This window comes from Pongo pygmaeus, chromosome 18 (genome assembly GCF_028885625.2).
Source record: "Pongo pygmaeus isolate AG05252 chromosome 18, NHGRI_mPonPyg2-v2.0_pri, whole genome shotgun sequence".
Classification (NCBI taxonomy): Eukaryota; Metazoa; Chordata; class Mammalia; order Primates; family Hominidae; genus Pongo; species Pongo pygmaeus.
Genome location: NC_072391.2, coordinates 65354250 through 65366923, shown reverse-complemented (window position 1 = coordinate 65366923; position 12674 = coordinate 65354250). Strand labels below are relative to the sequence as shown.

The window sequence follows — 12674 nt, the reverse complement described above, 5'->3', positions numbered from 1 at the left end:
AAACCTGATCTCTACTAAAAAAAAAAAAAATACAAAAATTAGCCAGCCTGGTGGTGCATGCCTGTAATCCCAGCTACTTGGGAGGCTGAGGCAGGAGAATCGCTTGAACCTGGAAGGTGGAGGTTGCGGTGAGCCGAGATCGTGCCATCGCACTCCAAAAAAAAAAAAGCACCCCAGTAATGTAGGAATGTTGGACAGAGAGGCTGGTGGGGTAGGGGTTGGTAGGGGTTGAGGAGAAGGTTCTAGATGCATTCAGGAGATAAAGATGCATTTGGGGTTATTGCACTTCTCCTAGAAAGATAAACATTGACTTCCTTTTGTGGAAGAAAAATGTTATGTTAGCTCTTTGCCATTTCAGGAAGGGTGGCTTCAACTTGGTGATTGGAGGATGTTTGTCTACGGTGGCCAGGCTGTTTTCTGGCTTGGAAGACTATTGTTTCTTGGGAATTGTCTGTATCAGACATCATGGGAGCAGATCCAGGGCTCTATCAAAGGGAAGCATGAGTCTCCAGGACCAGAGGGGCTTGGATGCAGATGATCATCATCTGGGCACTGCTGGATACTGAGTAAGCCCCAGCTGCACCCCACCCCTGCCCTCTGAGCATGGGAGGCAGCCTGTGCAGCTATAACTCAGCCTGACTTTTTCCTTCCCTGCATACTCTTGAAATACACTGGAGATGAGCAGGGACGAGTGAGCTGCACACCAGAATAAGTTTGGTCCTTGGAGCAAACTGTTTCTACTGCTGCCTCCTCTGCAGGTCTTGATTTATGCAAACACTGCATAGAAGAGGAAGTAGAGGGAAAAGCTGTTCACCCACCTACTCCTTCCTGGTAGCAAGATTTCCTATCCTGGCCTTGCCTCAACAGCCCCACCAGTTGGAGGCTGAGGTTGTGCCAAGGCTCTATGGTGGGACGTAGCATCACCGAGGTGGCCAGATTTTGGAGGACAGGAAGGTTTGTGCTATTTGCTGAGACTGGAGAGGCTGGTGAGAGCAGACTCTCCAGGAGTTGAAAGCCAAAGAAAGAAATTTGGTAGATTTCTGCAATGAGAAGCCACAGAAGAACTTTAGGCAGGAGGATGCATTGGATTTTGTTTTTGTTTTGTTAGAGATTGGGTCTCACTCTGTTGCCCAGGCTAGGGAGCAGTGGTACAATCATATCTCACTGCAACCTTAAACTCCTGGGATCAGGCGAACCTCCCACCTCAGCCTCCTAAGTACCTGGAAACACAGGCATGCACCACCTTTTTTTTTTTTTCTTAGAGAGAGTTCTCATTATGTTGCCTAGACTGGTCTCAAACCTCCGGCTTCAAGACATCCTCTCACCTCGACCTTCCAAATTACTGAGATTACAGGCATGAGCCACCGTGTCCTACCAGATTTTGTTAAAAGAGGAACAGGCCAGGCATGGTGGCTCACATGAACACTCATGCCCCAGAGGTAAATAAGTGTTAGCCAACGAGGTGGCCTATCCTCCCCATAACCTCACCCAAAGCCATCTCTGTGCCCGCCCCCTTGCAGGGGAAACAGCACACACTAGTGAAGTCTTGTCTTAGGAGCTGCCAATATCAGTGGCACAGACCTGAGCACAGGGATAATTTGGGGGTCAGAGGCTACAGTCTAAGTTAGCTAGATGCTGGCAGTGGGCAGAGTGGAAACAAGGCAGAGGCAGGGAAACTCAGGGCCTGACTCCAGAGTCGACCCTAAGTGTCACCGCTGATTCCTCCTTACTGTCTCCCACCAACCCTGCTTCAAAGCATCTCCAAATCCTGTGGGTTCAACCCCCAAACATCTCCCAGGAATGTCTCCTTCCTGTTTCCACTGCTTCTCCCCCGTAAAGGCCCTTCATTCCTTATCCCCTCCTGATCTCCTGGCCTCCAGCTCATTCCCTACAGAAAAGCCATACCTATTTCTTCCATTTTAAAAAATTTGGGCTGGGCACGGTGGCTCATGCCTGTAATCCTAGCACTTTGGGAGGCCAAGGTGAGTGGATCATGAGGTCGAGAGATCAAGACCATCCTGGCTAACACGGTGAAACCCCGTCTCTACTAAAAATACAAAAAATTAGCTGGGCGTGTTGGCGGGCACCTATAGCCCCAGCTACTCAGGAGGCTGAGGCAAGAGAATGGCGCGAACCCGGGAGGCGGAGCTTGCAGTGAGCCAAGATTGTGCCACTGCACTCCAGCCTGGGTGACAGAGCGAGATTCCATCCCAAAATAAATAAATATAAAAATTAAAAATTTGGCCAAGGGTCGGGGGTGGCTCACGCCTGTAATCCCGGCATTTTGGGAAGTCAAGGCAGGCGGATCACCTGAGGTCAGGAGTTCGAGACCAGCCTGGCCAACATGGCAAAACCCCATCTCTACTAAAAATACAAAAATTAGCCGGGAGTGGTGGCATGCGCCCGTAATCTCAGCTACTCGGGAGGCTGAGGCAGGAGAATCACTTGAACCCAGGAGGCGGAGATTGCAGTGAGCCAAGATTGCACCATTGCACTCCAGCCTGGGCAACAAGAATGAAACTCTGTCTCAGAAAATAATAATAATAATAATATCATTATCTATTTTTTTACAGACAGGGTCTTGCCCTGTCACCCAGGCTGGAATACTATGGTGTCATCATAGTGCTCACTGCAACTACAAGTCTGGGTGTGTTTGTGTTTCTGTGATTCGCTTTGTATGGTCCCCTCAAGGCCAAGTTTGAGGACTGAAGTTGCATATTATGGAAAATTGTGTTGTCTGGCTTATCTCCTACAGAGACAGTGCTCACCTTTACTGGCTCAACTCAGCCTGCCTCTGCTGAGCTAGCAGGTACCCCAAGTCCCAGGAGGTCAGACATTTGGGCTCTGGAGAGAAGCTTAAAAAAAATTCAAGGCCGGGCGCGGTGGCTCACGCCTGTAATCCCAGCACCTTGGGAGGCCGAGGTGGGTGGATCATAAGGGCAGGAGATCGAGACCATCCTGGCCAACAAGGTGAAACCCCATCTCTACTAAAAATACAAAAAGAAGTTAGCTGAGCATGGTGGTGGACGCCTGTAGTCCCAGCTACTCGGGAGGCTGAGGCAGGAGAATCGCTTGAACCCAGGAGGCAGAGGTTGCAGTGAGCCGAGATCACACCACTGTACTCCAGCCTGGTGACAGAGTGAGACTCCATCTCAAAAAAAAAAAAAAAAAAATTCAAAAAGTTGGCCAGGTGCGGTGGCTCACGCCTATAATCCCAGCACTTTGGGAGGCCGAGGTGGGTGGATTACCTGAGGTTGGGTGTTCAAGACCAGCCTGACCAAAATGGAGAAACCCCGTCTCTACTAAAAAAGACAAAATTAGCCAGGCGTGGTGGCGCACGCCTGTAATTACAGCAACTCAGGAGGCTGAGGCAGGAGAATCACTTGGACCCAGGAGGTGGAGGTTGCAGTGAGCCAAGATCGCACCATTGCACTCCAGCCTGGGCAACAGGAACAAAACTCTGTCTCAAAAAAAAAGAAAAAAAATTCCAAAAGTTGAATTCTCCCCACCTACTCTGTTAGCTGTTATTTATTCCTACCTACCCCTTCCTTATTTTTAAATTTTTCAAACTGACAATAATTGACCAGGCAATATAGTGAGACCCTGTCTCTAAAAAAAAAAAAAAAAAAAAAAATTAGCCGAGTGTGGTGGCGAGTACCTGTAGTCCCAGACTCGGAATGCTGAAGTGGGAGGACTGATTGAACCTGAGAGGTTAAGGCTGCAGTGAGCTGAGACTGCACCACTGCACTCCAGCCTGGATGACAGAGCAAGACCTTATCTCAAAAACAATAATAATAATAATTTGCACATACTCATGGGGTACATAGTGATTTTTGTTGTTGTTGTTTGTTTTTTTTTTTTTTGGTGGGGGGAGACAGGGTCTCGCTCTGTCATCCAGACTGAAGTACAGTGGCCCGATCTCAGCTCACTGCAACCTCTGCCTCCTGAGTTGAAACGATTCTCCCACCTCAGCCTCCCAGGTAGTTGGGAGTACAGGCGCGCGCCACCAAGCCCGGCTAATGTTTGTATTTTTAATAGAGATGGGGTTTCCCCATGCTGGCCAAGCTGGTCTCGGACTCCTGACCTCAGATGACCCGCCCACCTCGGCCTCCCAAAGTGCTGGGATCACAGGTGTGAGCCACTGCGCCCCACCCATAGTGATGTTTCAATACATATAACACATAATGATCAGATTCAGTTCCTCATTCTTTATGCCCCTTACCTCTTGGGGCTCTCAGGAGAATAAACTGTTTATCCCCAAACCCACATCTTTGACCTGGAGACCAGCAAATCCAAGAGCTTCTCCTCCCTCTCACTATTCCAGTGGGTGTGGGGGGCTGCTGACCAGCAGTGGATGATGGAGAGAAGGAGGGAAGCCTGTGTTGGAGTACCCAAACCACCCAGATCTGGGACACGCCCTACTGTTCTCTGAAGCAGAGCCCAAGAGGACTCACCGTCTGCAGTGGGCCTCCCTATAGAACCCTCCAGCAGGGCTGGGCACAGTGGCTCACATCTATACTCCCAGCACTTTGGGAGGCCAAGGTGAGATCATTACTTGAAGCCAGAAGTTTGAGACCAGCCTGGGCAAGAAGGCAAGACAGTCTTTAATTTAAAAAAAAAAAAAAAAAAAAAAAAGCCCAGGTGCGCTAGCTCACTCCAGTAATCCCAGCATTTTGGGAGGCTGAGGAAGGCAGATTGCTTGAGACCAGGAGTTCGAGATCAGCCTGGGCAACACGGCAAAACCCCATCTCTACTAAACATACAAAATTTAGCCAGGCGTGGTGGCGCATGCCTGTAGTCCCAGCTACTCGGGAAGTTAAGGCACAACAATCGCTTGAACCCAGGAGGCGGAGATTGCAGTGAGCCAAGATTGTGCCACTACACTCTAGCCTGGGCAACAAAGTGAGACTCTGTCTCAAAACAAACAAACAAAAAAAGGCCCCCTTTCGGCAGCAGTAGACGTGAGAGTTAACCCACCTCGAGCACTTGGCCATCAATCTGCCTTCCTCCTGGACAGCAGGCACTGGGCAACATCAAGTGTGCAGTCCCTAAAATACATCAAAGCTGGGATCACTTCCCCTCCTGGGTAGCTTGGGACCTCCAGTCCCTTTGGAAGAGTTGGCTCATTTTCTTTTTAGGAGGCCTTCTTGAATCTCTAGTCATCATCAGGCTTAGGTCACACTGCCCCTTCACTGATCAGCCCTGCCACGTGGGGGAGGCTCCAAAAATGAAGCGGCTCCAGAGGTGCCAAGGTTCAGAGCAGAGTCTTGAGAGCTCGAGGGGCAGGAAGAGGCAAAGGTCTCTGAGGACGAAGGGGTTTGGCCACAGTCCCGGAAGCTCTCAGGTGGTGGGGCTTCTGTGAGCAGCCACATCCCCTGTGCATGTGTGATTGTGTGCTTGTGTGGTTGGGGGTCCTTCCTGGAGGAGGCACCTAGGTTGAGGGCCCCAGGCCAGAAATGGGGTGGGGCCTGTCGTCAAGGAAGGGACTCAGCCCTGGAGGTTTCTGTGAGAGCTCAAGCCACAGGAGCCACAAGATAAGAGGAGTGTGGCTGCAGAACCCAGGTGGCAGGCCTTTCCTCAGGCCCCTTACTCCTGACCTGGACGAGGCTGGGGCTTCCTCAAGGAGGTAGGACGTATCCTGGCCAGCAGGTCAGCCAGAAGCTCTAGGAGGAAGGTGCTGCGGTCAGGGACTCTGCTGCCCTAGACAAGACTTCATTTCCTTCCACGCAGATGGCTGTGTGGGTTCCTGCTCTGTTGAGTGAATGTTCCCTGGCAGTGGCCAGATGCTTGCTCCGCTCTCATCCCTCCACTGGGGTCCTGGGGAGGTGTGGCAGCTCCTTAGGAAGGAGCTCTTTCCTAAGGCTGATTGGAGAATGTGGGGTCGGGGCGGGGGGCGGAGGAGTGCTCCTGACAGGTCCTAGTAGCTGGGACAGTCCCCAGGGTATAGGCTTGAGGGCCTAAGTTACGGGAGAGAGAAGGTCAGGGCCAGGGGGACCCTTCCTGAATCCAGTCCACAGGGTTAACCCCTCATTTCCAGAGCCTATCTCCTCCCCCACACCCACCCACACAACCCAGCACCAGGAAATCCAGAGCCCAGAGCACTGTGGTCACAGGGACACATGTGGCCCTGGGTGTGGCCGGGACACATTGCAGGCGGTTGGGGACATGACGTGGTCCGCAGATCTCCCACAGCAGGGCAGAGGGTCACTGTTTGGGAGAAGCACCCCAGGCCCTCTCTCTTAGGGAGCCTAGGGGCAGCAGAGGATCCACCTGGGTCGGCCCCCTGGGGACAGTGGGAGGGGTAAAAGGGAGGGTGGAGGGGCCTGAGACAGGCCGCCAGTGGGCGCCCAGGACAGGGATCCTCCCTTCCGGCGGGAGCGCCCTTGGGGATGACGACGGGAGGGCTGGGCGCCCCCTGGTGGCCGCACTGGGCGGCGCCGCCGCTCGCCACACATCCTTCGCGGGACCCTGTGACTTCGTTACCCTCCTCTTGAGGCCACGCCGCCGGGTGGCCTGAATCGAGGGTCAGGACTCCATCGTCGCGCTCTGCCCCTCGCCCGCCCCTCTCAGGCTCTCTGCCACCCCTGCCTGCCTGCCCGGCCCTGCACAACATGCAGCCCTCGGGCCTCGAGGGTGCCGGCACGTTTGGTCGGTGGCCTCTGCTGAGTCTGCTGCTTCTGCTCCTGCTGCTGCTGCTCCAGCCTGTAACCTGCGCCTACACCACGCCAGGCCCCCCCAGAGCCCTCACCACGCTGGGCGCCCCCAGAGCCCACACCATGCCGGGCACCTACGCTCCCTCGACCACACTCAGTAGTCCCAGAACCCAGGGCCTGCGAGAGCAGGCACGGGCCCTGATGCGGGACTTCCCGCTCGTGGACGGGTGCGTAATTGCTGCAAGGGGGCGATGGGAGCTGAGCACACTCCTGGGCAAGGGAGGGTCCCAGAGTATGCAGGGCTGTGGAGGAGCCTCCCTCACACCACCCCTGGATGCCCTCTCTCCCGCCATGCATGAGTACCCTTTCCCCTCTGTCTTCCCCTCTTGGGTGGGCACTCCTAGCCCGGGCCTCAGGGGGGTCTCAGTATAGTCATGTGACAATGAGGGATGGGGATCCCCAGATGTGTCCTTCCTGAACTGGAGGGCTAAGAGTCCCATCTGTCTGTTCTCCACCTGACCCTGCCTTGACATCCCTCCAGCCACAACGACCTGCCCCTGGTCCTAAGGCAGGTTTACCGGAAAGGGCTACAGGATGTTAACCTGCGCAATTTCAGCTACGGCCAGACCAGCCTGGACAGGCTTAGAGATGGCCTCGTGGGCGCCCAGGTACCACAGGGATACACGAGGTGCCACAGCATGGCTACTGGGGGATGATGGGGAGAGTGGGGACCCCAGAGATCACAAGTTAGTCACATGAGAACTCAGTTACCATAGTGACCCAAAAAGTGTCATGATATGGATGCTAGGGGCTGCAGAGGCTACAGTGAGCCAGAAAGACCCCATGGAAGAAGCAGTACATTACATGTGGCCTCCTGGCCCACTGGGTGCTCTGTCAGCTGTGGAGGCTGTGAGCAGTCCAGGGTCCTCCAAAGCAGCCCCTGTCCAAGCCAAACCCTGGGCCTTCCCCCCAGTTCTGGTCAGCCTATGTGCCATGCCAGACCCAGGACCGGGATGCCCTACGCCTCACCCTGGAGCAGATTGACCTCATACGCCGCATGTGTGCCTCCTATTCTGAGCTGGAACTTGTGACCTCGGCTAAAGGTAGGCAAGTTGATGGGAAGTGTTAGGAACTTGATTGAGCTACTCCAGCCCTCGAAAGTAATCACCTGACCTACCTGCCCCCAGCTCTGAACGACACTCAGAAATTGGCCTGCCTCATCGGTGTGGAGGGTGGCCACTCGCTGGACAATAGCCTCTCCATCTTACGTACCTTCTACATGCTGGGAGTGCGCTACCTGACGCTCACCCACACCTGCAACACACCCTGGTGAGCCTTGTGCAGATGGTGTGGGACCGCTGAGGCAGGGGCAGAGATCTGCCTGAGGTCACTGTGGGCCCAGAACAAGCTTTACCCATGGGATCTGGCACTGACTCTGGAGTGGGGAGGGGAGCTGGGATTCTGGTTTTCAGAATACGACTTGACCCCTGGCCAGACGCGGTGGCTCATGCCTGTAATCCCAAAACTTTGGAAGGCTGAAGCGGACAGATAACTTAAGGCCAGGAGTTCGAGACCAGCCTGGCCAAGATGGTGAAACCCTATCTTGACGAAAAATACAAAAATTAGCCAGGTGTGATGGTGCGTGCCTGTAATCCCAGATATTCGGGAGGCTGAGGCATGAGAATCTCTTGAACCCAGGAGGTGCAGGTTGCAGTGAGCTGAGATGGCACCACTGCACCACTGCACTCCTGCCTGGGTGACAGAGCAAGACTCTATCGCAAAAAAAAAAAAAAAGAAAGAAAACGAAAAAAAAGACTGGACCCAGCAGGGCCCTCCTGCTGCCAGGCATGGCCCATTTGCAGGGCCCATTTTGGATCCCTGTTTTTGTTTCAGGGGGTTGCAGGGATGGAGGGTGGGTAGGGCCTCTAGGCTCTTGAGGCCAGGGAACAGCTACCAGTCAGACTGCTTCCTGGCCACCCTGCAGGGCAGAGAGCTCCGCTAAGGGCGTCCACTCCTTCTACAACAACATCAGCGGGCTGACTGACTTTGGTGAGGTGAGGACCCTGGTTCACACTCCACCCCAAACAAATGTGCACACCCCAGCTGTTTCTTACAAATAAATGTATACACATGTGCACCCCTGATACCCTTCTCCCAACATGTCCCTGCAGAAGGTGGTGGCAGAAATGAACCGCCTGGGCATGATGGTAGACTTGTCCCACGTCTCAGATGCTGTGGCACGGCGGGCCCTGGAAGTGTCAAAGGCACCTGTGATCTTCTCCCACTCAGCTGCCCGGGGTGTGTGCAACAGTGCTCGGAATGTTCCTGATGACATCCTGCAGCTTCTGGTGAGAAACTGCCCAGCCCAGGAACCTAAAGCAAGAGGTTCAAACCAGGAGCCCTTTGGCCAGGCACGGTGACTTACACCTGTAATCCCAGCACTTTGGGAGGCTGAGATGGGCTGATCACTTGAGGTCAGGAGTTCAAGACCAGCCTGGCCAACATGGGGAAACCCCGTCTCTACTAAAAATACAAAAATTAGCCGGGTGTGGTGGCATATTCCTGTAATCCCAGCTACTTGGGAGGCTGAGGCAGGAGAATCTCTGGAACCTGGGAGGCGGAAGTTGCAGTGAGCCAAGATCGTGCCACAGCACTCCAGCCTGGGTGACAGAGTGGGACCCTGCCACAGAAAACAAAAACAAAAAAACAGGAGCCTTCGAACCCGAGGCCCTGCTCCCTCCACTTCCTCCAACTTCAGGCTGAACATCTTTTGCCCCACAACCCCACAGTCCACATCCAGGAGTGGGGGGTTCTAGATGGTAAATATGTATATTCCTCTACTCCTCAAAGCAAGTACCAAGACACCTATGCCAGACCAGGGCCTAGACTCCTCCATTCACACAAAACCAGAGAGGTGAAGTTTCCTCTGACTCCTGAAGCCAGAGCTGAACACCCTCTCCAGGGATCCAGAGGGTGGCAGGGCGGGAATGCAGTTTGCTGAGGGGCCAGGCTGAGTGTCCACTTGCCTGCCCCTGCAGAAGAAGAACGGTGGCGTTGTGATGGTGTCTTTGTCCATGGGAGTAATACAGTGCAACCCATCAGCCAATGTGTCCACTGTGGCAGGTAACCCCCTCTCCCGGGCTCTCTGAACAGTTCTGATTTGCACCTGAAGACTTGGGAGGGCCCCAGGACTGTCCCGGTGGTTTCACTGAAAAAAATGCAATGATGGACAGTACATAGCACATTGGTCACACGGAGCTGCAGCCAGAGTCAGTGCTGCGGTCCTGATGGGTATAAGGGAGGAAGCCACACATAGAACCAGAGTGCTAGCTATCTGCGCCTCTGCAGGGGATCCCCAAAGCACCCTTCCTCGGCCTCTGGCCAAGAGACTGGAAGGCCCCTTAGGTCTCTGGGGTCTTTGTCAGTTGTACTCTGTCCCTCTGTCATTTCCCACAACCATAGAAAAGGGTTCCTACCAGGTTCTCAAAGAGATTACAGGCAGGTTTAATCCTAGATGGGAAATGGCCCAGACAGGTGGCTCTGTGGATCCACTCCAAACCTGAAATCCAGGCCAGAACCAGCTGAATCCATTCAGGTCAAACCTCAGGGTTCTCAGGTTGCCAAGCTATGTGGCAGGCCATGAAGGAATTAGCCTGCCTGGCCCACAGGCTGCAAGAAGGAGACTCAGTGCCATCCAGCCCCAGTGGCACCCCCTGCCCTGGAAGCCCTACGCAGCCGACTCTCCACCTGCCCCCTCCCCAGATCACTTTGACCACATCAAGGCAGTCATCGGATCCAAGTTCATCGGGATTGGTGGAGATTATGATGGGGCCGGCAAGTGAGTGCTTCCCTGTGGCTTGTCTTGGGCTAGCTGTACAGCAGTGGGGCCTTCACGGTCACCATAGCCATCATGTGCTTTAGGCCTTGACCACACTCCCGGGATCAGTTCCCTGGGCTCTCCTGTTTGTCTTCATCCCAGTGACCCCACTCTAAGACATTATACTTGGCCAAACCACCAGACAGAGCTCATCTGCCCAGCACTGCATGTACACCCAGGCCCAATAGACCCACTCTCTCTGAGCAGACCATCAGCAAGGTCTGGTGTGAGCTGACCATCTTCTCCACCCTGTGCACAGTGGCTGTGTTTGCAACCACTGTTTTCTGAAGAAGCTCTTTTCCGTCTCCTTCTCTTCCTCCTCCTCCTTCTTCTTCTTTGTCTCCTCCTCCTCCTTCTTTCTTCTTCTCCTTCTCCTTCCTTCCTTTTCTTCTTCTTCTCAGGGTCTTGCTCTGTTGGCCAGGCTGGTGTGCAGTGGCGCAATCTTGGCTCACTGCAGCCTTGACTTTCTGGGCTCAAGCAATCCTGCCATCTCAGCCTGCAAGTAGCTGGGGCTACAGGCATGTGCCACCATGCCCAGATAATTTTATTTTTTGCAGAGATGGGGTCTCATTATGTTGCCCAGGCTGGTCTTGAACTCCTGGACTCAAGTGATTCTCCTGCCTTGGCCTCCTAAAGTGTGGGATTACAGGCCTGAGCCACCTCACTGGGCCTTTTTTTTTTTTTTTTTTTTTTTTGAGACAGAGTCTCACCCTGTCACCCAGCCTGGAGTGCAGTGGCGCGATCTCGGCTCACTGCAACCTTTGCTTCCTGAGTTCAAGCGATTCTCCTGCCTCAGCTTCCCAAGTAGCTGGGATTACAGGTGTGTGCCCTGATGCCCAGCTAATTCATTCATTCTTTCTTTTTCTTTCTCTTTCTTCTCTCTCTCTCTCTCCCTCCCTCTTTCTTTCTTTTTTTGTATTTTTAGTAGAGATTGGGTTTCACCATGTTGGCCAGGCTGGTCTCAAACTCCTGACCTCAAGTGATCCGCCCACCTTGGCCTCCCAAAGTGCAGGGATTACAGGCGTGAGCCACTGCACCTGGCCATTTTCTTCTTTTTAATTCTGGTTGGTAGGGGGGATCATTTGCATTCAGTAAAACGCATAGATCTTAATAGTATGATTCAATAAGTTTTGATAAATATTCAAGGAGGTTTTGAGGCATCCTTCTGAAGGATGAAGAGCAGAGGAGGATCACCTACTCTCCAACTCTCCACTTCCCATACCTGACCAGGGCTGGGGTTTCATAGACTCTGGACTGTGGTTCTGAGTCATGATCAGGGAATCAGGTCTGAAACCCACTGGCTGGTGGCCACACAGATTCCCTCAGGGGCTGGAAGACGTGTCCACATACCCGGTCCTGATAGAGGAGTTGCTGAGTCGTGGCTGGAGTGAGGAAGAGCTTCAGGGTGTCCTTCGCAGAAACCTGCTGCGGGTCTTCAGACAAGTGGAAAAGGTACTCTGGGCTGGGCAAGAGAGTAGCCGAGGGGTCTGAACAGGTGTGTCGAGGACAGCTGTGGAAGCTGAGCACCGACTGCCACCTCTAGGTACAGGAAGAAAACAAATGGCAAAGCCCCTTGGAGGACAAGTTCCCAGATAAGCAGCTGAGCAGTTCCTGCCACTCTGACCTCTCACGTCTGCGTCAGAGAGAGAATTTGACTTCAGGCCAGAAACTCACTGAGATTCCCATACACTGGACACCCAAGTTATCAGCCAACTGGTCACTCTCAGAGTCCTCCCCCTACACGGCCCCAGTTCTTGCAGTTGTGGCCACCTTCCCAGTCCTTATTCTGTGGCTCTCATGACCCAGTTAGTCCTGCCAGATGTCACTGTAGCAAGCCACAGACACCCCACAAAGTTCCCCTTGTTGTGCAGGCACAAATATTTCCTGAAAATAAATGTTTTGGACATAGAACCAGACCTGAGTTTCCTTCTCTGCAGTGGGGACTGGTGGCATCGTCTCCCAATGCTGGTGGTTGGTGGGGGATCCTTCATTTCAGCCACCAGTTGTTCAAGGAAAGACTGTTGACAGGAGCCCGAGGTGACCCAGGTGGTTGGGCTCAGCACTGGACGAAAGCTGGTGAATCCGGTGGCAGGAGGTGGACCCTATTCCATGTTCCCTCTGAGTAGCTCATCTCTTTTTATTTA

The 12674-nt window shown here is 53.5% G+C and overlaps 1 protein-coding gene across 3 annotated transcripts; it reads left to right on the top strand.

Annotated features, from left to right (window-relative positions):
* Positions 1-5509: 5509 nt before the first annotated feature.
* On the top strand, positions 5510-12441 carry DPEP2 (dipeptidase 2). 3 transcript variants are annotated; one of them, XM_054454022.2, is made up of 11 exons: positions 5510-5626; positions 6571-6880; positions 7195-7321; positions 7627-7756; positions 7841-7982; positions 8638-8707; positions 8825-9001; positions 9692-9776; positions 10416-10491; positions 11847-11982; positions 12074-12441. In XM_054454022.2, exons 2-11 carry the CDS (start codon positions 6612-6614, stop codon positions 12329-12331), a joined length of 1470 nt encoding a protein of 489 aa, XP_054309997.2. In that variant the 5' UTR covers positions 5510-5626; positions 6571-6611; the 3' UTR covers positions 12332-12441. The 3 variants fall into 3 exon arrangements, with proteins under 3 accessions (XP_054309997.2, XP_054309998.1, XP_054309999.1); XM_054454023.2 differs by lacking the exon at positions 6571-6880; XM_054454024.2 differs by lacking the exons at positions 6571-6880; positions 7195-7321.
* The last annotated feature ends 233 nt before the right edge of the window (positions 12442-12674 follow it).